Consider the following 25021-nt stretch of genomic DNA (forward strand, 5'->3'; position numbering starts at 1 on the left):
TGCTTTCTTTTTTTTTGGGGGGGGTCCCCATTCCTGGGGCTTGAACTCAGGGCCTAGGTGCTGTCCCTGAGCTTTTTTTTTTTTTTTTTTTGCTCAAGGCTAGCACTCTACCACTTGAGCCACACTTCTGGCTTTTTGATGTTTCATTGGGGTGGCGTCATGGACTTCCCTGCCTAGCCTGGGCTGGCTTCGAACCACAATCCTCAGATCTCAGCCTCTTGAATAACTAGCATTACAGGCATGATCCACCAGCACCCAGCTTTTGCTTTTGTTGTTGTTGTTGTTGCTAAGTAGTAGGTCTTGAACTCAGGGCCTCAAGCTCTCACTTAGTTTTTTCACTTGTGGTTGGTGGTTTACCCCTTGACATACCTCCAGTCTAGCATTTTGCTCTTTATTTTAGAAATAAGAGACTTCTGTCCGGGCTGGTTTCAGTTAGTTTTGAATCACAGTCAGTCCTCAGATCTCAGCCTCCTGAGTAGTCAGGGTTACAGGCGTGAGCATCAGCACCTGGTGCCTGTTCATGTCTTTGCCCTTGACCATGGCTCTTAAGCTAGAGTTTGCTACTTTCCCAAGGTCAAAGGGCAGTGGGCCTGCACTCACTTCTGGTGCCCAGCTTCTTCTGCAGAGGCATTACATTCTATCATGAATGACTTACTAAAGCCCAGGAGATAGATGCTGGGTCTCAGTTCCTGGAATGGTCAATTCCAGTAGCTTGTGAAAACAGTAGCCTGTTAACGTTGGCACAAGCCCAGCAACCCAACCTTGTGATCTGTGCCTGTATTTCCTTCCATCCTCTAGCTTAGGAAAGTGTCTCCCGGGGTAGATGCCATGCCCTTGCTTCCTTAGAGACTTGCTGTACTTGAATTCAAGGAAAGCAGCAGTGCGGTCTGGTGGCACCTAAGCCTAGGGGGGTCTGGAAGGCTATCCTGAGACGCCAGACTTTGTTGTTGGAGCTGAACTCAAGAAAGTTCTGTCACCACTGAGCTCCGTGATCCGATTCTGAGTGCTTTTGTGTTTCTAGGTTTCCAGTGGTTTGGCTCAAAATAGAGAAGGGGCCAGATTCAGTTGCTCATGCCTGTAATACTAGCTATTCAGCAGCTAAGATCTGAGGATCACAGTTCAAAGCTAGACTGGGAAGGAAAATCTGTGAGACTTTTATCTCCACTTAATCACCAAAAAGCCAGAAGTGGAGCTGTGGCTCACATGGTAGAGTACTAGCCTTGAGCACAATTGCTCAGGGACAGTGCTCAGGCTCTGAGTTCAAGCCCCAAGGTTGGCACCAAAATGAGGAGGAAAAAAGTGACAAGGGGAAAGGAGCATGGGTACATGGGTCTAGGTGATAGAGCATGCGGTCCTGAGTTCCCACAATCATCTCCTCCCAAGATGGGGTCAGTATAGCTAGCTCATTAGCCCCCAGCCAGTATTCCTAGGTGCCTCTCTCTAGTGCCGGGGGTTGTAGTCTGTAGAGCTCAGCTGTTAGCCCTCTGCTCTCACGGAGCGGCCCACAGCTCAGGGGCAAAAGAAATCTGTTCCTCCAGCTCCTTGGTTTAACTTCGCAGAAAACAGCTTCCTTTTGTTTTCCAGTGCTGGGAATGGAACTAACCCAGGACCTCACAAATGCCACACCCTTAACACTGAGCTACTTAGCCAAGGCACTCCTCCCTTGTTTTTGTGCTGGTCCTGGGGCTTGAATTCAGGGCTCAGGTAGCAGGCTCCATTTTTTGGTTTGAACTCAGGACTATACTTGCTAGGCTTTACCACTTAAGCCATGCCTCCAGCCCTGGCTTTTGTTGGTTAGTTAGGTCCCATTTCCCACTATAGTACGTGCTTGGACTGCTATCCACCTGTTTTAGGCTTTGTGTCACTTCTGGGATTACAGGTGTACATCACCATGGCATACTTCTGGATTTTTCTGCCCCTGCTGGCCTGGACATGTGATCCTCTCAATCTCAGCCTCCCACTTGCTTGGGGGGGAGACAGATGGCATGCCACTGCGCCCAGTTACAGGTTGAGAAGGTAGTGGGGTCTCAAACTTCTGCCTGGGCTGGCCTCCAAACATTGCCCTCCTGACCTCAGCCTCCTAATTAGCCAGGATCACAGGTGTGAGCTGCTGCATCAGTGCCTTTTTGATTTTTTGCTTATAGCCAAATTGCCAGCAGCATGGATTATGTCCTTTACCACTGTCATATCCCCTGGCGGCCACTGGGTGGAGGATGGGGTGGGACAGCAACGGGCTACCTCATCCCCACCCAGCCGCCAGCACCAGCCCCTGGCCTCCTTCTCCACAGGTTGAGAGACCTGTTCCACCGTTCCAGCAACCTGCAGTACTTCAAACGGCTCATCCAGATACCACAGCTGCCTGAGGTAAGTGCTCCTGGCAGGGCCCCAGATGCTGCAGGTAATGGGGGGTCCAGGGACCCCTCAGGCAGGCTGGCAAGGCATGTGGGACTGCATCTCTCCTCAGAACCCCCCAAACTTCCTGCGAGCCTCGGCCCTGTCAGAGCATATCAGCCCGGTGGTGGTGATCCCTGCAGAGGCCTCATCCCCTGACAGTGAGCCAGCGCTGGACAAAGGGCACCTGGTAGACGTGGATGCTGCCCGGCAGGTGTGGACCCTGGCTGGACGTGGACCCACCCCCTGGTTCAGGGATGAGGATGTGGGAGACCCTGGGGCTGGCACATTGACTTGTCAGGTTTGGCCTTTTGGGGGAGACAGTAGTGGGGTTTGAACTCAAGGCCTTTACCTTGAGCCACACCCTCAGCCCTTTTTGCTTTAGTTTTACCAGATAAGGTCTTGTTTTTGTGTTTTTTGCTTTTTTTTTTTTTTTCCTTTGCCTAGGTCAGTCTCAGAGATGATCTTCCTGCTGCTTTTCCAGATAGCTAGAATTACATGTGTGTATCACCACACTTGTTCATTTTTGAGATGAGGTCTCATTATATTGCCTAGGCTGGTTCTGAATTTTCGGGCTCTGTGATCCTCCCAGGTCTGCATCTCAAATGCGTGGGACTCACCTGAGCCACAGACACTTCTCTCATTCTGTTCTGCTTCCTGGAGAGACAGGGGTGGGTGGGGGAGGAGGGAGCGCAATCTTTTTGTTTTATTTGTCTGGTGGCACTGGGGTTTGAACTCATAGCCTCTTGCTTGCGAGACAGGTGTTCTACCACTTGAGCCACAACCCAGTCCTTTTTGCTCTTGTTATTTTTCTAGTATAGTCTCACATTTTTTTGTCTGGGCTGGCCTGGACCATGATTCTCCTATTTATACTTCCCACCTAGCTGTGGTGACACACACATGACACCACACCCAGCCTTTTTTCTATCTTGGTTTTGAAAACATTTTGCCTAGGCTAGCCTTGCACTGCAGTCCTCCCGATAGACAGGATTACAGGAGTGAGTTACCTGATGTAACAAAGTGGGGGGCTCTTTCATGACACCCATTGACCCATGTGTTTGTCTCTGTCTCTGACTTGTTCTCTGGCTGGGCAACAGACCTTGTTTGACGACAAGTTTGATGGCATCTTTGGCAGCTCGCTGAGCAGTGATCCCTTCAACTTTGACAGTCAGAACGGCGTGAGCAAGGATGGGAAGTGAGTTCAAGGCCCAGCTCCACCCTGGGAGGAATTCTCCAGGCCTGACCCTCAGCCGCACCCCTTACTCCCAGTCCTCACAGTACCACAGCGGGAGGGCCGGGAGCCCCCTCCCGTGGGCACCAGAGTTTGCAGATGGAGCCTTGAGGAATGGCAGCTGACACGTGTGCCACGCCCTCCTGCAGTCTCTACGCCATCTCCAGATGCTCAGCTGCTGGGGACGTGGCAGCTAGGGACAGGTGGTGGTGGCATGATGTTGTTTCAGACTAGCAATGGGAGGTGCTAGGCTCCAGTAGCTCATGCCTGTAATCCCAGCTACTTAGGAGACAGATCTGAGGATCCTGATTCATAGCCAGTCCCAGCAGGAAAGTCCATGAGACTCCAATCTCCACTAAATACCAAAAAATACTGCAAGTATCGCTATGGCCCTAGTGGTAGAGTACTATCCTTGTGGGAAAAACCTCTAGGACAGAGCCCAGGCCCTGACTTCAAGCCCCAGGAGCACCACAAAAAGAAAAGACCAAAGGGAAGCATCTGACTACCACATTCCCAGTAGATGCAGTTTGTTTTCCCGATTATTCCATTGTTGTCCATCCACAGTCAATTGAATTCATGGATTTGAATACCTGCAGATGGGAACGGTTTGTGTGATCTGGTGTCAAAGCATTTTTCCCACGAGCACACGGGCTTTGAGCTGGGGTCCTCATGCCGCTGGGCCGCACCTCCAGCCTTCCACCTCCACCCCGCCCCCGCCTCCACTCCCACAGGCAGGGCAGCACGCTGTGGGAGCTGACCATGCTCCTTCTCTCCCCAGGGACCACCTGATCGAGCAGCTGTACAGGGAGATCCGCGGGCTCACAGCACAGCTGGAGAAGGTTAAGGCAGAGGTGTGCTCTGGGCCCCATTTGCTACTGTGCCTCCCCGGCACTTGGTTGGGTTTTATATGAGTCTCAGGACTTGTGGTACTGGTTGGACCACAGCCCAAATGCCAAAGCTTGCTTAGCTTTGCAAGCCTGCGCTTGCCTCATGTCATGGCACAGGCCTTCAGGACATAGTTAAGCCACGTGCCAGTATCCACTTTGTGACCTATAGATCACCCCCTGGCCAAGAGGCTGTGATAAGAAAGACCCCATTCTTGTCATAAAACCCTAAGAAGAGTTTGGCTTAGAGACCAGGGCAGTGCTTCACACCTGTAATCCCAGCCACTTGAGAGGCAGAGATCAGGAGGATCTCTGAGGCCAGTCCAGGAAAAAGTCAGTGAGACCCCTATCTCAACCGACAAGGCAGACCTAATGGCAGATACCTATGATCCCAGCTCCACAAGAGGCATAAGTTGGAAGATTATGGTCCCCAACAAAAGACTTGAGACCCAATCTGAAAAACAAAGAAGCAAAAAGACTAGAAGTATGGTTCAATAGCACAATGCCTGCCTTTCAGAAGGTATAAGAGTCCTGAGTTCATTTCCCAGGACCACCAGGAGTTTAGCTGGGGATGGTAACAGCTGTCTGCAGTCCCTGGTGCTGTCTTTGCGCCTGCCTCTCAGAGCCGTGGCCAGCTAGAAGATGACCAGACCACAGGGACCGCCCAGCACCCTGTCCCACCTCCTCCCAGCTCACCTATGGCTACCCCAGCCCATGTGTCCTGGATCATGGGACCCTCTTCGCTCCCTCTAGTGGCAGGTAGTGGCTTGGAGTGACACATTCTTCTGTGTCTCCTTAGCAGATGGCTGAGATGTGTTGTCCACCATAGGGAACCCTCCGCAGGCCAGAACCCCGTGCCCAAGTTGTGCACCCGAATCTGTGTGTCCATGCCAGGCCCAGGAACACTTCATGTAGGGTCCGAGCTGTGCAGATGATTATTAGACTGCATTGCTTAAGGAGTAGTAACAAGAGCTGGGTGCTAGTGGCTCATACTTGTAATCCTAGCTTCTCAGGAGTCTGAGATCTGAGGATCACAGTTCAAAGCCAGCCCAGTCTGAAAAGTCCCCTTGAGACTCTTATCTCAAAGAATGGAAATGGTGCTGTGGATCAAGTGGTAGAACGCTAGCCTTGAGCACAAAGAGGCTCAGAGACAGTACCCAGGCCCTGAGTTCAAGCCCCAAGGCTGACCCAAAAAAAAAAAAAAAAGTAGTGTCAAGAACAGAAAGTTGGCTGAGCACTAGTGCTCAAGCCTGTAATTGTAGCTACTCAGGAGACAGTTCTGAGGATGGTGGTTCAAAGCCAGCCCAGGTAGGAAAGTCTGTGAGACTAGAACCACCAAAAAGCTGGACATAGAGCTATGGCTCAAGGGGTAGAGCACTAGCCCTGAGTAAAAGAGCTCAGGGAGAGCAGCCAGGCCCTGAATTCAAACCCCAGGACCAGCACACACAAAGTCTGTACATGCTCATTTTCTGCCTGTGGTTGGTTGGATCTGCAGATCAGGGATGAGGAGTGGTGGATTGAGAAGCCGGCTGTACTTGTTTAGTTGTAATAACGGGCTAGCACCAATTGCCCCGGGGCAGTGCAGGCTCCTCCTCACCTGGCCCTTCCTCCCCGGTCCCTCCTGCAGAGCCAGCGGGCCATGCTGCAGCTGAAGGGCCGCGTGAGCGAGCTGGAGGCCGAGCTGGCCGAGCAGAAGCACCTGGGGCGGCAGGCGACGGATGACTGCGAGTTCCTGCGCACAGAGCTGGACGAGCTCAAGAAGCAGCGGGAAGACACGGAGAAGGCACAGCGGAGCCTGACGGAGATCGAGAGTGAGGGGCCTGGGGCGTGGGAGACCAGGGCCTGGGCAGACTGGGGACTGGGGTAGAGGGTCCTGCTGCTTTGAGACTGAGAGCAGGGCCTACAGGAGGCACTGCTGCCCCAGGGCTCGTGGAAACATGGGGTGACTGCCCTGGGGAGAGGGAAAATAGGCAAAGGCTTAAGGAAAGAAATCAGAAAAGCATGGGTATGATGGTGCATACCTATAACCCCGTCTTATAACCCCATCTTCTTGGGGGATGGGGTATATAGGAAGACCACTGTGCAGGAATTGCCTCAGGCAGAACACAGAAAACCCTACTCCCCAAAATAAAAAAGAGCTGGGTGCTGGTAGCTCAGGCCTATAGTCCTAGCTACTCAGGAGGCTGAGATCTGAGGATTGCGGTTCAAAGCCAGCCCTGGTAGGAAAGGCCGTGAAACTCATATCTCCAATAAACCTCCAGAAAACCAGAAGTGACACTGTGGCTCAAGTGGTAGAGCGCTAGCCTTGAGCTGAAGAGCTGAGAGACAGCGCCCAGGCCCAGAGTTCAAGCCCACAACCAAAAAAAAAAAACAAAAACAAAAACAAGCCTGTGTGGAAAAACACAGGAAAATCAGGAGACCCTGAGTTTTAAATCCTAGGCTGGCAAAACAAAACAAAACTCTGTGTGGTGATCTATACCTATAGTCTCAGCATTCAGGAGGCTGAAGCAAAAGAATTGCAAGTTCTAGGTCAGCCTGGGCTACATAGTGACATGCTTTCTCAAAAAAAGGAAAGAACTGGAAGGCATAAATCGCTCCTGGGTGCAGGCATGTGTGGATCAGTGGGCAGACGTTTGTTTTATTGAGGGTGGGGGGGCAGTTGTGCTGCTGAGGTTTGAACCCAGGGCCTTGCACTCACTTGGTAGGCAGGTGTTCTACCACTTGAGCCAGGTCCCCAGGAGGAAGCCGGGGCCTGGGCCAGGGAGATGCTTCACCTTGGTCCTTCCCCATGCAGGGAAGGCACAGGCCAACGAACAGCGCTACAGCAAACTGAAGGAGAAGTACAGTGAGCTGGTGCAGAACCATGCCGACCTGCTGCGCAAGGTAGGGGAGGGCACCCCGTCCTCATGAGCCCCAGCTTCCCACACCCCCACCTCCCATAGCAAGGGCTGTGTGCAGAGCCACACAGAATCACCCATGTTTGCTACTTTTCTGCATACATGGACAGCCAGTATCTATAGACCTTTACTCCATTCTGGCTTCCCTCTGGCTAAGAAATCACACGTGGGTCTGGCTCCAGCCCTGATGGCCTGGTGGTTTCTAGAAGAAAATGTCCTCTAGGCCTGATGCAACCCAGCTCAGGGTCTTTTTCCCCCCTCTCAGAACGCCGAGGTGACCAAGCAGGTGTCGGTGGCCAGACAAGCACAGGCAGAGCTGGAGCGAGAGAAGAGCGAGTTGCAGGGTGCACTCCAGCACGTGAGTGAGCAGGCCCAGCGCAAGGTGAGCGAGCAGATGCAGCGGGCTCTCCACCCTGGGATTGTAGTCACCGGAGAGAGCGTGAGGGCCCTGCCTGGCCTGGAAAGAGAGAGAGAGAGAGAGAGAGAGAGAGAGAGAGAGAGAGAGAGAGAGAGCTGCATGTGCGCAGGCCTGAAGGATGTACTCACAGAGGGCAGAGATGAACTGAGTGTCCGAGCTGGAGTTGTGGCTTTCTACTTCTCTCTAACCCCAACGCAAAAATTCATCTAGCTAGGCATGGTGATAAACACCTGCAATCCCAGCACTCAAAGAGACTGAGGCAATAGATCCCAAACTGTAAGCCAGCCTGGGATATATGTCAAGACCCTGTCTCAAAAAAAGGGAGGGAAAAAAAAAGGGGGGGGGGGAGGAAAAATAGGAGAGGGGAAAGCCGGATGATCATGCCTCTTCTCTCCAGTTAACCACCAAAAAGCCAGAAATGGAGCTGTGGCTCAAGTGTTGGAGTACTAACCCTGAGCAAAAGGAATCTCAAGGAAAGCATTTAAGTCCTGAATTCAAGCCCCAGAACTTGCGTGCATGCAAGTGCACGCACGCGTGCATATATACACACACAAAACTGAGTGCTCAGTCCTTGAGTTCAAACCTCAGTAACAATACCCCCACACACATACAACCCATTTAATAGAACTAAAATTTCATCAAAATATTACTATAGTGATTTAGATAACTTCTATTCAATCTATTTTTAATGATGTTACCCATGAACCAGGTTCCAGAGGCTCCCACCTGTAATCCCACCTACTTGAGCTGAGAACTGAGATTCAAAGCCAGCCTGGGCAGAAAAATCTATGCAACTCCATTTCCAAAAATAACCAGCACTAATCAGGGCTGCAGCGTGTTTTCACAGTAGAGCACCATCTTAGCAAGTAAGCCAAGCTGAGAGCATGAGGCTCTGAGTTCAAAACCCAGTGCTGCCAGAAAAAACAAGGTTAGCCATGAGTTGTGCTGGGTAACAATCCACACAGCCCACTCAGGAAATAACCACACAGAGGAAATCACTTGAGGAAGATGAGGTGCTGTGCTCCCCCACGTACTATACTGCGCTCTACCGAGTGCCAGAGGCTTGGATGCATCCATCAAATCTCTGCTTGGTCCTGAGTCCATATAAGAGGCTCGATCTGGACTTTAGGGAGGTAACCCTTCAAACCGTCACTTGACCTAACACTCCTGAACTGGAAGAGAAGTTTTGGGGGAGCTGTCTAGGATGTTACCTCCTTCTGCTCTGCCCACACCACATGCTTTTTTTTTCCTTGTAGCAAGGTCTCACTATGGGCCCAAGCTAGTCTTTGAACACCATCTTTCTATCTCAGCCTCTGAATGCTGGGATTATAGGTGTGTACCACTATACCCAGCCCACACAGATGTGCTCTTAGCATGCAATGGAGTACACACAGTTTCGTATGTATTTTTGTTTGTACACACTTTGTGTACCTTTTCATTTGTTTATTCCCTTCTAACCACCCCAGCTCAGAGCCCATCTGTTTTGCTCCTGTTTCAGACTCAGGAACAGCAGGAAGTTCTAGAAAACTTAAAGCAAGAACTTGTCAGCAGCAGGCAGGAGGTGCAGGTCCTCCATGGCAGCCTGGAAACATCTGCCCAGGTGAGTCCCTCCCCCTTGCCCTGCCTTCTGCCCTCCCCTGGGCCCCTTGGGCCCTGCCTCCAGCCACACTGGACTGAGGCAGTGGGAGTGGAGAGGGGACAGTTTTGGTTTTTTTTGTTTTTGTTTTAGTTTTTGTTTTGTCAGTTGTGAACTCTGGGCCTGGGCGCTGTCCCTGAGCTCTTCAGCTCAAGGCGAGCGCTCTACCACTTGAGCCACAACTCCACTTCTGGCTTTTTCTGCTTATGTGGTGCTGAGGAATGGAGCACAGGGCCTCGTGCATGCAAAGCAAGCGCTCTACCACTGAGCCTCCTTCCCAGCCAAGGGGACAGTTTAATCTCAGTGTTTTCCCCGTCTTTCCCACGCCGCAGTCAGAGGCAAAGTGGGTGACGCAGATCACGGCATTGGAAGAGGAGCGTGGCAGCTTGGCGAGCACTGCCGCCAAACAGGAGGAGGAAATGGCAGCCCTACGGGAACGGCTGGAAGACACCCAGGCCAAACTGGTTGTTTCCCAGGCAAGTGGCGAGCACTTGCAGGCTCACCCTGGTGGGGACCGGCAAACATAGGTTCGGGGGCATCCTGATTGCAGGCAGTCTATAGGCATAGCATTCCCCCTACCCCCACTTTTGTGCATAAGGAGGAGAGCAGTTAGTCAGGCAAGGTTGTAATCCCAGCTGCTTGGCAAGTAGAGACCAGGACAAAAGATTAGTTAGACCTCATCTCAACTAACACCAGGAGTGGTGGGATATAGATACGCATCTATAATCACAGCTATGCAGGAGGAGAATTGGGACAATCCCAATCCCAAGGCTAGCCTGCACAAAAAGCAAAAGACCCTATCTGAATAAAGACTAAAGCCAGCGGGGTGATGGCACACCCCAAGAGCATCAGCTTAGCAAGTGCAAGGCCCTGAGTTCAAACCCTGATACTGCTGTAAAAAGAAAAGAAGAGAAGCAGTTGGGAAAGAGACAGGGCCGCAGCAAGCTCTCTGTAACCTCGTGTGGAGAAAGCTCGGGTATTCATTGTGGCATCAAGTTCGCCCACTTGGGGCCTCATTAGTGCCAGCCTGAGCCGAGGGGCCTGGAGGCCCAGCTGCCTGGCGCTCGGTGCCCATCATGGCATCCATGCAGATGCTCACATCCCTGGGCTGTTTCTAGGAATCTCTGTGCCAGTTCGAGAAAGACCAGCGCAGGGTGCTCCTGGAAGGTTCCAGGAAGGCTGCAGAGCGGGTGGTCCAGGAGGCCCTGGACCGGCTGGAGGAACCCACCCTCATCAGCTGCGTGGGGTCAGCAGGTAACTCACTTCCCACCAGCCCCCGGCTCTGCCATTGGCCTGGGCAATCACGTCCTACAACACCTTCTATGCCAATCAGTGGATTGCCCTGAAGATACAACTTCAAAATAACCAGGAAGGCAGACAAAAGGAGATGGGGCAAGTCTGCATCTCTAATGAGAAAACTGCAGATGGGAATGGGATGGACTCTGTGATGCATGCCTGCAAACACCCTCTCCCCCCCCCCCCACCCCCCCCCCCGCTTAGAAAGCCAACCCAGGCAAAAGTTAGCAAACCCCATCTCAGCCAATAAAACTGGGCATAGTGGTGCATGCCTGTCATTGCAGCTATGTAGGAGGTACAAGTAGGAAGATTGCAATCCAGGGAGGCCCAGGCAAAAATGAAAGATCCTATTCAAAAAGAAACTAAAGCCAGAAAGATTGGGGGTGGAGATAAGAACTATGCTTTATAGGAAGAGACTTGAGCTAATGGAGACCAGGAAGAATAACTGCCAAGTGCTGGATCTCAAGCATATAATCTTAGCTGCTCAGGAGGCTGAGATCTGTGGATCACATTTCAAAGCTAGCCAGTTTACAAAAGTCCATGAAATTCCATCCCTACTTAACCAGTAAAAATACTAGGGTGGCTACGTGCTGTTAACTCATGCCTGTAATCCTAGCTACTCAAGAGGCTGAGATCTGAGGATCATGGTTTGAAGCCATGGTGAGCAGGAAAGTCTTCTAGACTTTTATCTCCAATTAACCACCAAAAAAACCGGAAGTGGAGCCAAGTCAGGCCCTGAGTTCAAGCCTCAGAACTAACACAACACACACACACACACACACACACACACACACAGAGAGAGAGAGAGAGAGAGAGAGAGAGCCTGGAGGTGTGACTCAAGTGGTAGAGCTTCAGCAGTGAGCAAGAAAGTCAAGCAAGTCAGAGGTCCTGAGTTCAAGCCCTGATGTTGGCAGATAAGTAGATAGGTAGGTAGGTAGGTAGGTAGGTAGGTAGGTAGGTAGGTAGGTAGGTAGGTAGATATAGATAGGCACGCCAACTCCGATTAGAGGGTTTTTTTCCTGTGCCAACTGTGATGTTGAATGTTTCACATGCTGTCTTCTGTACCTTACCCTGTGGCTCAGCTCTCAAACCAGGACCAGGAGGCAAGTACAGACACAGATGGCAGAGTGGTAGAGCCAGAAATCAGACCTGCACACTACCAATTCTGCAGGCTCTATGAAGCTGTGGCTTAGCAGTGGGTATAGAACAAGACCCCATCTCTAGCCGGGTGCCGGTGGCTTACCCTTGTAATGCTAGCAGTAGCTAGTAGGCTGAGATCTGAAGGTCATGGTTCAAAGCCAGCCCAGGCAGGAGAGTGTAAGACTCTTTACTATTTAGAAAAAGCCATAAGTGGCACTGTGGCTCAAGTATTAGAACACTATCCTTGAACAAAAGAAGCTCAGAGACAGTGCCCAGGCCCTGAGTTCAAGCCCTAGAACTATCAAAAAATAAATAAAAAATCTCTTAAACCTGGTAGGATGAGGGGCATGGCTCAAGTTGAGCACCTGCTGAGCAAGCTCAAGGCTCTGTGTCTCATCCCTAGTACCACAGGAAAAAATAAATAACAAAACATGGCAGACAGACTAGCCTAGAAGAGCCAAGGCCTGGGTTCATGAAGAGCAAGACTCAAAGGGCCTGAGAGACTTCGCAGGTGATTGCAGCCAGGGAAGTCATGCCTGGGCAGCAGTCGGGCTCCTTGGTTCCTGGCTAAGGTCCCCAGTAGTTTCAGCACCATTGCTTTTGAAGTAGACAATAAGAACACATTGTCAGGTAGAGTCGCACACACCTAGAATCTGCCACTTAGGGGACAGAGGAGAATCAAAGTCCAAGTGAAACTAGAGACCCTATCTGAAAAACAAACTAAAAGTGAAAGGGCTCTGGGGTTGGCCCAGGTGCAAGAACACTTGGCTAACATGGTAGGGTTCAATCCAAAGTACTGGAAAAATCCAAACAGGATCACATACAGCATTTCGGCACTGACATGGCCTACTGTCTACCTGGCTTTCCTGTCTTAGGACGACTCCCAAGGGCTAGGGGCCCATGCTGGGTCAGCCTGTCCTGTGTCTTTGATGTGGAGGTGAAGGGAGACCTCTCTGATTTTAGCCCCTCCCCTCTCCCAGATCACCTTCTCTCCAAGATCAAGTGTGTTTCCAGCTGTCTTGACCAACTGGAAAAGGACCGGACCCAGTACCTGGCCAACCCAGAAGGTGAGGAGGGCAGAGGTGTATCAGCCCTATCACCAGCAGCAGGTAGGTATGGTAGTGCATGCCTGTAATCCCAGCACCTGGGAGGCTGAGACAGGAAGATCATGAGTTCCAGGCCAGCCTTGGCTACACAGTAAGACCGGTCACAGAATCAAATCAACCAAGAAAACCTCAAACATGGGGATGGTGACAAATTCCTGCTTCCTGGGGAGGAGTGGGTGTGACATGGGAAGTAGGGAGGGGACAGTCAGAAGGCAATAGCCCCGTCCAGCCTGAGCTTCCTTTCCTCCCGCCCCGCAGGTCTCAGCCGGCTCCTGCACTCCATCACCCTCCTCGCCCACCTCACCAGTGACACCATTGCGCACGGGAGTGCCACCAGCCTCCGCGCGCCCCCGGAGCCGGCCGACTGTGAGTACTGGGCAGTCTGGGGCCCAGCCCAAAAGCAAAGTGCATGCAGGGCCTCCAAGTGACCATCTCCTTGTGTCTCCAGCTCTGAGCGAGGCCTGTACGCAGTGCGGCAGGGAGACTCTGGCCTTCCTCACCTCCCTGAAGGACGAGGGATCCCTGGAGAAGGCCAACAGCACAGCTGTGAGGAGCAGTCTCAGCAGGATCCAGGCCATTGGCGAGGTACTCAGCACTCAGCATTGTTCAGGCGCAGCAGGATCACTGTTGTGGAGGGGAAGCATAGGTGAACCTGGTGGCATCTACCAGCACCTGCTGCTTCATTCCAGAAAGGAGATGTGGGGTTCCAGACCAGCCTGGGCTGCCACAGGGTGAGACACTGACTCCAAAACAATTAATAGCAACAAAGTGAAGTGTGGCAGAAGGATCATGGGCAAGTTGGGCACTGTGGCTCACACCTGTAATCCCAGCTACTGGGGAGGCTGAGATCTGAGGATCATGGTTTCCTGAGCAGGAAAGTCTATGAAACTCTTATCTCTAATTAAACACCAAAAACCCAGACATGGAGCTATGGCTCTTACAAGTAGAACACCAGCCTAGAAAAAGGCTAAGGGACAGTGCCCAAACCCTAAGTTCAAGACCCAAACTGGCGCATACACATACACACAAAGGACTGGGTGTGTAGCTTAAGTTATTTCCTAGAAGACATGCACAAGGTCTTGCGTTCAATCCAGAACTAAAAAAGGAAAAAGGAAAATACTTCCGTAGACTATTGTAGGGAAGGGGAGAGGAGGGTGGCGTGTCCTGTCAGCCTCTGCCATGCTCTTCCCAGGAGCTGCTGCCCAGGGGCCTGGACATCAGACAGGAGGAGCTGGGAGATCTGGTGGACAAGGAGATGGCCGCCACTTCCGCTGCCATTGAAGCCGCCACAACCCGCATTGAGGTAGGGACTTCTCTGGTCTCTGCTGCCAGTGCTCGATGTGGACCCTGCAGTGCTGTTGCCCCTTTAGTCAGGAAGGCTGTAGAGGCCCTCAAAGAAACCAAGGGGCTGAGCGTGGTAGTTCCCCTCTGTAATTCCAGCTACTTAGGAGGAGCAGGTAGGACAATCATGGTCCAAAGTCCTGAGAAACTAAAGCAAAAAGCCCTGGGGGTGGCTCAGGCAGTGGATTGCCTGAGAGAAAGAGGCCCTGAGTTCAATCCTCGCCCTCCACCCCCCCCCCCCCCACACACACACACAAAGTCACTGAGGGGACAGGAGCAGTTTCTTCCTGGGGGTGTTGGACCACGCAGGGCTCAAGTTTCAGATGGCAGCATCCTGGTTGTGTGAGGTGTGTCATGCTCACCTGGCTTAGGAGTCTGTCGCCTTTATCAGCTTGCTCTGCACAGCCTGGGAGGGGCTGCCATGCAGCTGGCAGTGTTGAGTGACGTCAGCCAGGTGACCCCAGGACCATCCACACCTGCCCTCCTCTGGACCCCCCCAACCCTCAAGGGTAGGGCGGACCCTTCCCCCCTCTCAGTGCTGTGCCCAATTGAGAAAACTTTTCTACAGGAAATGCTCAGCAAATCCCGAGCGGGAGACACGGGCGTCAAACTGGAAGTGAATGAAAGGTGGGTCTGGCCTGCATATGCACCCTGGTGAGGGGCAGGCAAGGTGGGGGGGGATGAAAGGGGGGGTGATCCAACATGCACATGCGCAATAGCGTCCCTGTGAGGGGGCGGGGTGGTGGGGAGAACTTAGCACTGTGGGAAATGGAACTCTTCAGGTCATGACAATTTTCCTTCTGAAGCAGATGCAGTATTGACACTAGCAGGCCTTCATTCAAGCCTCCTCCCCACCCCACTCCCACCCCCACCCCTCATGTTCCCCCAAGCCTTTCCCACCTCTCAGTCCCACCCCAGGTCTGCCTTGGTTGGAGAGATGAAGAATGCCCACTTTGTCTAGGGTCTCTGGCCTTACATTTTTGTTGCTTTGCATCCATCCCAGGATCCTTGGGTCCTGTACCTGCCTGATGCAAGCCATCCAGGCTCTGGTGGCAGCGTCCAAGGACCTCCAGAGGGAGATTGTGGACAGTGGCCGGGTGAGCGAGCTGGGCCAAGGTTGGCCGCACACACTCCTTATGTTCAGAATGGGAACTTGTGCTGGGCCCATCGAGGGCAGAGCAACTGCTCCTGAGGCTGGCAGGCACTGGGGGACAAGGTGGGATCCTGGCAGCCCCCAGACAGAAGTCAGCTCTGGCTTCCAGCTCCAGTTCACAGACACCAGAAGGACTTGGTGTGGAAGCCCCCCATTCACCTTGCACATCTTGGTTCTCTGAAGATGACAGGATTTTTGAAAGCTAGATGGATCCCAAGCGCAAATCTAGTTTAATTATCCATTGTACTCAAAGGGTTGGGTCCAGGATCTCTTGTTGGTTACCAAATACCCTGATGGTCCAGTCCCTTTGTAAGATGCTTTAAGGCCAAGTATGGTAGCACATACCTGTAATCACAGCACTGGGAGGCTAAGACAGGAGGATGGTGATTTCTAGGCTAGTCTGGTCAACAAGGTAGAACTGCTTCTCAAAATCACAAAAAACAGGGGCTAGGAAGTTGGCTCAGTGGTAGAGCGCTTGCCTTGCATGCCTGAGGCCCTGGGTTCGATTCCCAGCACCACATAAGCAAAAAGAAAAAAGCCGGAAGTGGCGCTGTGGCTCAAGTGGTAGAGCACTAGCCTTGAGCTGAAGAGCTGAGGGACAGTGCCCAGGCCCAGAGTTCAGGCCCCACGACCGGACCCCAAAAAAAAAAAAAAAAATCACAAAAAACAGAGAACTTGCATACAACCTCCCATATACTTTAAATCATATCTAGATGACTTAACAATACTTAGTACTATATAAATGCAGGTTCATGCCCATAATTCCAGCGACTCAGGAGGTGGAGTTTGGGAGAATTTTAGTTCAAGGCCAGCCTAGGCAAAAAGTTAGTGAGACCCTCTTCCCTCCCCATCTCAACCAACAAAGCTGAGTGCATTGGGATACACATTTCATTCCAATATCAGAGTCCTTGATAGAAAGATTGAAGGGCTGGGGAGGTGGCTCAGTGGTAGAGTGCTTGCCTTGCATGCATGAGGCCGTGGGTTCAATTCCTCAGCACCACATAAACAGAAAAGGCTGGAAGTGGCACTGTGGATCAAGTGGTAGAGTGCTAGCCTTGAGCTGGAGAGCTGAGGGACAGCGCCCAGGCCCAGAGTTCAGGTCCCAAAAACTGATAGAAAGATTGAAGTCCAGGCCAGCCCAGGCAAAAACATGACCCTATTCAAAGAAACTAAAAAGCAAACAGGCTTGGAGGCTTGGCTTGAGTAGTGGTAGGCTCCTGCCTTGTACGTACAAGATCTTGAGTTCGAACCCGAGTACTGCCACCCCCTCCTAAAAATAACAGGTTCTTCTATTGCTAAGGAAATCATGATGAGGATGCCTGTATGTGATTGGTTTAGATGCAGTGTTTTAAACAATATTTCCATTCAAAGGTGGTTAGCAGCAGAAAGGGAGGCTGGCTGGGTTCACTGATGGGTCACGCGGCCTCCTGGGACAGCATTACCTGGGTCCCTGGGACAGCATTACCTGGGTCCCTTGCTGGAGTTGGCATCCATCTGGCTTGGGTGTTTTGTTTTGCAGTGCTGGGGATTGAACCCAGGCCCTTGGTGTGTGCAAGGCATGCGCTGCAGAACGGAGTGCTCACTTGCTGTCTTTTGCCTACATAGGGTACTGCCTCCCCTAAGGAATTTTATGCCAAGAATTCTCGGTGGACAGAAGGACTCATCTCAGCCTCCAAAGCTGTGGGCTGGGGAGCCACTGTCATGGTGTAAGTGTGGATGGCCCCCTCTGTCCAGACCCCGCCTGTCTGTCCATTCCAGAAGCCATGTCCGTCCCAGGACACATATGACAGCACACACCTGTTGTCCCTGGGAGGCAGAGGCAGGAGGGAGGATCATGGGTTTGAGGCTAGGCTGGGCTATTTATTGAGACTCTGCCAAGTGTGGTTGATTGAGGTCCTGGATTTGACCCCCAGGACCGGGGTGGGGGGAGGGCACTGGGAAGACAGGATCTTTTCCTGTGGAAATAAAAGTTTCACAAAACCTGTCCTCCTTACCCGGCCAGGGCCACGGGATGGGGCTGGGAGGTGGGGTCAGCAGGCTCTCAGCTCCCTTGGCCTCAGCCCCTGCTGTTCCTGGCTTTCAGGGATGCTGCTGACCTGGTGGTACAGGGCAAAGGGAAGTTTGAGGAGCTGATGGTGTGTTCCCATGAGATCGCTGCTAGCACAGCCCAGCTCGTGGCTGCATCCAAGGTAGGAATTGCACTGGACTCCCACAGGCTAGCTTCGAAACGAAGTACTTGGGCCAGCCAGGCACAGTAATGCACACTTGTAATCTCAGCACTCAAGAGGCTGAGGCAGGAGAATCTTAAGTTTGAGGCCAGCCTGGGCTACATAGCAAGAAGACTTTGTCTCCAAAAAACAAAAAGAAGTACTGGGCCATAGAACTGACCCCACACACATGGGATTTATTCATGACCCAGATCACATGGGGCTCAGGAGTTTTAGCCAGGCGCCAGTGACTCATGCCTGTAATTCTAGCTACTCAGGAGGCTGAGATCTGAGGATCAAGGTTCAAAGCCAGCCACCCTAGGCAGAAAAGTCCGTTAGACTCATCTCCAATAAATCACCAGAAAACCAGAAGTGGTGGTGTGGCTCAAGTGGTAGAGCACTTGCTTTGAGCTGAAGAGCTCAGGGACAGAGCCCAGGCCTAGAATTCAAACCCCATCAACAACAACAAAACTCAGGAATTTTTTATCACCCTCTTCTAGAGGTCCTGTGCTCCTCACTTCCAGGAAGTGGCAATGCCAGCATTTGGGATCATGGGCTGACACAAGGTTACCTGCTGTAGCTCCAAGCACATGTATAATCCACATGTGCCCACCCCTGCCCCATGTGGCCCTCTTGCAGATCCCTCCCTACCCAGTGTGCTTTATTCCTTATTTCCTTTTTTTGGGGGTCCAGTCGTGGGGCCTGAACTCTGGGCCTGGGCGCTCTTCAGCTCAAGGCTAGCGCTCTACCACTTGAACCACAGCGCCACTTCCGGCTTTTTTTTCTGCTTATGTGGTGCTGAGGAATCGAACCCAGGGCCTCATGTATGCAAGGCAAGCGCTCTACCACTGAGTCACCTTCCCAGCCCTTTATTCCTTATTTCTTCTGGGCCCAAGTTGGGTTTTATATCTGCAACAGTTTATCCAAATGGGTGAGCCAGAAGCCCATGGCTCACACTCAAGAGGCTGAAATCTTGAGGATCGCGGTTCAAGGCCAGCCCAGGCAAGAAAGTCTGTGAGACTCATCTTCAGTAAACTACTCAGGAAAAGCTGGAAGTGGCTCTATGGCTCAAGTGGTAGAATAGCCTTAAGTACGAAGAGGCTCAGGGACAGCATCCAGGCCCTGAGTTCAAGTCTCAAGACTGGCAAAAACACATAGGTGAGAAAGCTAGAGATGGGGTCTCTGGGCCACTAAGCCAGGAATAATTGTGGCCGTTACAGTGTCTCAGGGACCTATGGCTATGGTGGGCGCGGGGGGTGGGGGGGGTGATGTGTGACATCAACCCATCCACTCTATCCTGCAGGTAAAAGCAGACAAGGACAGCCCCAACCTGGCCCAGCTGCAGCAGGCATCAAGGGGCGTGAACCAGGCCACGGCAGGAGTGGTGGCCTCCACCATTTCTGGCAAATCACAGATTGAGGAATCAGGTAGCCTGTGGTCTGTGTTGCCTTGGGTATACTTACCACCCACAGAGGTCAGATCCTGGTACCCCGGCTCTCCCTGTCCTCCTCCTCGCCTCTCCTTCCTCTTCCCTCTGTGCTGTTAGTGGCTGGGCGCCCAGGCCCAGCACTGACCCTGCCCTCCCGGTTCCACCCGGCAGACAGCATGGACTTCTCCAGCATGACGCTGACACAGATCAAGCGCCAGGAGATGGATTCCCAGGTAAGAAACCTCATGCCCTGGTTCCGCCGCCATCTCACCCACCAAAGGCCATCCCCAGGAGAAGCTGTCACTCCCCACAAGTCCCCTTGTATACATGCTCCACACTGTCCCCACTCACCCCCCCCTTTCTCCTGAAGCTCATTGCTACCCCTGGGTCTTTGTTCTTGCTGTGCCCTCTGCCTGGAGTGTTCTAGAATGTCTTCCTACTCCCTGCACAGCTGATCTTTGGTCAGAAAGATTTCAGCTCGCTTGCTTGAAAGCCACTTCCTGAGTCCATCCATCAGTTACCTGCCCCTACCCACCCCACCCCACCCCGTGCTCGATGCACTCAACTTTATCACTTTACCACCTGATGTCATTTTGTCCATCTGTTGGTCTCTTCCCCTGTGAGACAAACAGAACCTGGGATGTGTGATGGGGGCTTGGGCAATCCTTTTTTGCGCTGGCATGGGGCTTGCACTCAGGGCCTGGTCACTGCCTGTTAACTTTTTAGCTTTCTGCTCAAGGTTTGTGCTCTACCACTTGAGTCACAGCTCAAGGCTTTTGGCCTTTTACAGGTTAATTGGAGATAAGAGTCTTACATGGCTTCAAACCATGATCCTAAGTAGCTAGCAGTGGTGTGAGCCACTGGTGCCAGCACTGGCACTATTTCTTGAATCGATACATGAAAAGTACTAATGATTTGTGCTTCCTGTAGTGAGCTAGAATGACTGGAGGTAGATACTAGGCCATCCTTGCTGGTTCTATGGTAGACTTATAGGGAGCAAGAGTTAAGGAGAGTCACAGCTAGACTGGGGCCCGCCATGGCCATGGCTGCTGTGTCAGATGGTGAGTTACTAGCGGGGCAGAAGTGAGACCTCTGCTCATCTGGTCATTTACGAAGACAACTGCACTTCCACTGCCCGCAGGTTAGGGTGCTAGAGCTGGAAAATGAACTACAGAAGGAGCGGCAGAAATTAGGAGAGCTGAGGAAAAAGCACTACGAGCTCGCTGGCGTGGCAGAAGGCTGGGAAGAAGGTAAGTTGTCCTGGGGACCCACAATGAGGAGGCTACATGGCCCAGACCCTCCCCTCTGAAGGAACAAGGAACCTCAGAGCCTGCAGCTGGAGATTGAAACTGTTGCCAGCCTTGTCCCCAGGCCACTGGTCTGGTAAGTCCCTGGTGGTTTAGTCTCTGGCCAGGAGAGTTGAATAGTGATTGCTGGAGATGGACAAGAGGGTGACCAGGCTGTAACCAGGAAAAGCCAGATGCTAGTGACTCACCTATAATCCCAGCTACTCAGGAGACTGAAATCTGGAGGATATCAGTTTGAATCCAGCCCAGGCAGGAAAGTACTGGAGACTGTATCTCCAAGCTAGCAAAAAGCCAGAAATGGAGCTCAAGTGGTAGAGTGCCAGCCTTTGAGCCAAAAAGCTATGGGACAGTAGCCAGGCTCTGAGTTCAAGCCCCATGACTAGCAAAAATGATACCAAATAGAAAGGCTGACTAGAAGTGGGTAGTGATCTTCCAACCCCCCAGGCCTGAAGCCTGCTGTCACTTGGTAACTCTCAGCTGCCCTGCCTGGCCGCAGTGGCCAGTTCAGAGATTGGACAATTCCAGGACACTGAGCTTGCAGGCACCAAACACATTTGTTGGCTTGGTGATTCCATGCATGAATACCAGGTGATATAAATTGCCATTGTCTTGTAGGAACAGAGGTGCCCACATCTACGCTGCAAGAGGCGGTCCCCGAGAAAGAATAGAGCCAAGCCAGTGCCCACACGCCAGTATAAATCCTCAACACCCACCTGTGTGTGTGCCACTCCTGCCACAGACCAGCCTCTCCACTGAGGACCTGTGTGGCCCTGAAGGCTCCGCCCTCGGTGCTGCCCCTACATGCACACACAATCTGGGATATTTCTCTGCACCCCCTGGGGTCCAGGCCTGCCCAGCACCCGCTGACCTAGAGGGAGCAGCTCATGCCTCTTTCTTCTTCCTTCAGTCTCTTCTGGAATCATCGTTGGCACAATGTTGAGCCTCTGAGAGCCAGAGGTGGACACATAGGCACCACTAGAGAATGTTGTCTGTCCATGCAGTGGAATGCAAGGTCCTGGCGGAGCCCTCGCTCTCCTTCAGATCTGCACCGCTTCCTCCAGGGTTCCTTCACACTCTTGGTTTTCTGTTTTCCACATTTCACTCACACAGCCAACTCTCCCATAGGCCTGTCCCAGGACTCTGAGCCCTTGGGGGCCCCACCATGGTGCCACTCAAGCTTTGCCTTGGTGCTCCAGCTCTGCCTGCTCGCCGGGTGTCCCCAAGTACACTGAGGCCACCCCAGGGTGGGTGACAGCCCCCTCTATGTCCCAAGCAGAGCGAGTGCCTTCTCTTCCTCGTGCTGGACGCCAGCCCAACACCTCTACACCCTTAAAAGCCACGGGGCACCTGAGCACCACCCCCAGGGGACATCTGCAACCCCCCTCATTGCGTGCTTCAATGGAGCTGGTGGCAAGTGGCCATGGAGGCCTTTCCAGTCCCTCCCACCACCTGTCTGCCATGGTGACATCGTGAATCTGCAGAAGACGGTTCCATGTGCTCTTACCCCCTCCCTCCTGTCCGGAAGAGCTCCGGGCCATAGGGGATCCTTCTATTAACCAGTCCTGAGAGCAGGGTACCCAGTGTGCACTGTGTCTCTGCCATCTTCACAGCTCACAAAGGATGCTCTCCCTGGCCACTGCTGTGCTTGGGTCCCAAAACAGGCAAGGTCCTCAGTGTGTGGGGGGCTAAGGTTTGGGGATCCCCAGCCCAGGACCTCCATCCCCTGTCCCAGCTCTTGCTACGCTGCAGACAGGATGAGGACAAAGGGCACAGCCTCTAAAGACAGCACTTTCCCGCTTCCAAGTAACCCTGTGTTAAGTGACCTTCCAATCCTGGCAACACACCGTCTTCCTTACCAGTAGGAGCTCATAAGCAGTTCCTAGACCTCGTCCCTGCAGGACGTAGTAATGAGGCTGGATTGCTATGTGATGGGTTGTGAGACTCTGTTTGATCACTGTGAATTACCCCTTCTGCCCTGCCCACCCCTACTCTGCACTCCACTGTCCAGGAACTTGGACAGTCACTCGACATGAGACCTCCATGCCAGGCTAATGAAGTGTTGCTATAGACATGGGCCAACTGCTGTGGAGGCGTCCCTGCTCACTCATGCCAGTGGGGCCCCAAAGGGGCTACCCCAGCCACCCCTGCTCCTTGTCTCATGAATCTGCTAATCAATTACATCAGGACAGACTGGATCCTCAAACTCACTAATAAAAGGATCACAGCAGGGCTGGAGACATGGCTTAAGATGTAGAGCCTGCCTAGCAAACAGAAACCCATGAGTTCAAACAATAAACCCTCATGATGAGTTCAAACAATAAACCCTCATGAGCTCATCCTGAGTGATAGAAGAGTGGAATCAAGGCCTAATTCAGTGTCACCTGAGTGTCCCTACTTGTCATGGGGTGTTACTCTTGTTAGAACTCAGATTAGAAATGACACCATTCTCAAACCCAAAGCAATTTGCCCTACCTTGGCGCTACTAGTTAAGTGCATCAAGGTGAGTGTGAAATGCCTGTGATAAAAACAGCAGGCACTAGCCTGGGGCTGGTGGCTCACGCCTGTAATCCAAGCTACTCAGGAGGCTGAGATTGAGGATCGTGGTTCAGAGCCAGCCTGGACTTTAGAAAAGTACGTGAGACTTATCTCCAGTAAGCCACTAGAAAACCGGAAGTGCTGCTGTGGCTCAGGCAGTAGAGTGCTCGCCTTGAGCTGAAGAGCGCAGGGACAGCGCCCAAGCCCAGAGTTCAAGCCCCACGACTACCCCCCCACCCCCCAAAAAAACAGGCACACCTCAAAGCTGAGTGAACCTTGCAGTCTTTTGAAGGGTCACTTGACCTCCCAACACTCAAGTCCTATGGGTCAATGTAGAATATCCTAACACCAGAGGATGACAGTCCAGGACTGAGGTCCAATCTCAGAATTTTGTAACAACTTTGCAGGATCATTTTATGTCTGGACAGAGTTTCCATTTGACTCAGATTGCTTGCTGGCTCTGCTCTCCTCAGTGCTGTTCTTAGGAATCAAACCCTGCTGGGACATGTCCTGCCATGGGTTTCTACAACTATCAAGTCAGACACCAAGGTCCGTGCCAGGGAACACCTATCCAAGGTTGAGTCCCCTGGCTAGGCTGCTGTGCTTTGGCCGCTGGCTCCTGAGGGGTCATTTCTCTGCTTATGCCTGGAACATTCTCACTTTGCCCTGCTCCTTAGAGGGGACAGATCGAAATACCATTACCTAAGCCAGGTTGGTGGCTTATGCCTATAATACTTGCTACTTAGAAGGCTGATAATCCGAGGATCACAGTTCAGTCAGCCTGGGCAGGAAAGTCTATGAGACTCTTATCTTCAATTAACCACCTAAAAATCGGAAGTAGCGCTGTGGCTCAAGTGGTAGAGTGCTAGCTTTGAGCCAAAAAGCTCAGGAACAGCACCCAGATTCTTGAGTTCAAGCCCCACGACCTACAAAAATAAATGCCATGACCTTCTGCTGCCTTTCCAGGTATGGAATCTTATCCTCCAAGGAAGGCCTTCAGCCCCAACTTTGGCCTTCCAAACAGTGGCTTTGCCCTTGACCAGCCATCTTGGTCCTTCAGAGACCACACTGCCCCATAGCAGGGGATGTGAGGGCCACTGAGCCTGCCAGCTACCCACAGTCAGACAGGAAGGTTTGCACTCCTGGGACCAGCGGCCCAGTGGTCACTGCCTTCCACCCAGGAGCCAGGGCCATGGGAGAAGACCCCATTCCTGGCATAGCTCTGGTTCAGCTGGGTTTTGCAGGTAATCAACTACCTCAAGTTTGAAGGCCCTGCTTGAAGCTGATCCCACTGGAGGACCAGCTGAGGCAGCTCCACTCAGTCTTAGTGACAACACAGATGTCCCGGACTGAGAACAGATTCGCATGTGTAGGTTTGCAGGGATGGGCTGGGTTGGCTTTTCTTTTCTTCCATTTTTTTTTTAACTTCTCTCCCAGTTCTCCAGTAGAATAGTTGCTATAGGTAAATCTCATTTCTCACAGAATACCTACCTTTCCAGGGCGGGCAGCCACTGCCTTTTGTTTCCTCCCAACAAAACTTTTATTCTGGTATTAAGACCTTTCTTTGTATAATACATTGCATCTGTGTTTTCAGTTTTTCAAATAAATATTTCAGCCTGGCCATGGGGAATAGTGCTGGTAATTTATTAGAGTGGCCCTGGGTTCTGGACTCTAGGGGAAAATATGTGTCTAGGTCCCTATCCTGAGGTTCACAGAGTCTACTTGGCACCTTTGGGGATGTCTTAGAAGAAGTAATCCATCAGCCAGGCAACAGCGGCTCACACCCATAATCCTAGCCACTCAGGAGGCTGAGATCTGAGAATCAACGGTTCAAAGCCAGCTCGTACAGGAAAGGCCATGAGACTCTTATCTCCAGTAAACCACTCAGAAAGACAGCAGTGGCACTGTGGGTCAAGCGGTAGAGTACTTGCCTTGAGCTGAAGAGCGCAGGGACAGTGCCCAGGCCTAGAGTTCAAGCCCTACAACCAACAACAACAAAAATTAATCCATGCACAGTAATTCATGCCTATAATCCCAGCAAGCTCAGAGT

At 52.1% G+C, this 25021-nt stretch overlaps 1 protein-coding gene across 3 annotated transcripts in view; it reads left to right on the top strand.

Moving 5' to 3' along the window:
- Hip1 (huntingtin interacting protein 1) overlaps positions 1-24592 on the top strand; it is a 99452-nt gene extending 74860 nt beyond the window's left edge. For all 3 annotated transcript variants that reach the window (XM_070033659.1, XM_070033661.1, XM_070033660.1), the window contains exons 10-31: positions 2289-2364; positions 2465-2605; positions 3489-3586; positions 4401-4473; positions 6134-6317; positions 7301-7389; positions 7669-7785; positions 9320-9421; positions 9790-9933; positions 10576-10711; positions 12874-12960; positions 13258-13365; positions 13448-13584; positions 14192-14302; positions 14909-14967; positions 15344-15437; positions 17099-17199; positions 17577-17682; positions 19004-19127; positions 19301-19362; positions 20271-20379; positions 21052-24592. In XM_070033659.1, coding sequence (XP_069889760.1) covers positions 2289-2364; positions 2465-2605; positions 3489-3586; positions 4401-4473; positions 6134-6317; positions 7301-7389; positions 7669-7785; positions 9320-9421; positions 9790-9933; positions 10576-10711; positions 12874-12960; positions 13258-13365; positions 13448-13584; positions 14192-14302; positions 14909-14967; positions 15344-15437; positions 17099-17199; positions 17577-17682; positions 19004-19127; positions 19301-19362; positions 20271-20379; positions 21052-21104 — 2311 coding nt within the window. In that variant the 3' untranslated portion in view covers positions 21105-24592. The remainder of the gene's footprint in view (positions 1-2288; positions 2365-2464; positions 2606-3488; positions 3587-4400; positions 4474-6133; positions 6318-7300; positions 7390-7668; positions 7786-9319; positions 9422-9789; positions 9934-10575; positions 10712-12873; positions 12961-13257; positions 13366-13447; positions 13585-14191; positions 14303-14908; positions 14968-15343; positions 15438-17098; positions 17200-17576; positions 17683-19003; positions 19128-19300; positions 19363-20270; positions 20380-21051) is intronic.
- Positions 24593-25021: the final 429 nt, after the last annotated feature.

The sequence above is a fragment of the Dipodomys merriami genome, unplaced genomic scaffold (assembly GCF_024711535.1).
Source record: "Dipodomys merriami isolate MVZ:Mamm:240054 unplaced genomic scaffold, mDipMer1.0.p SCAF_22, whole genome shotgun sequence".
Taxonomy (NCBI): Eukaryota; Metazoa; Chordata; class Mammalia; order Rodentia; family Heteromyidae; genus Dipodomys; species Dipodomys merriami.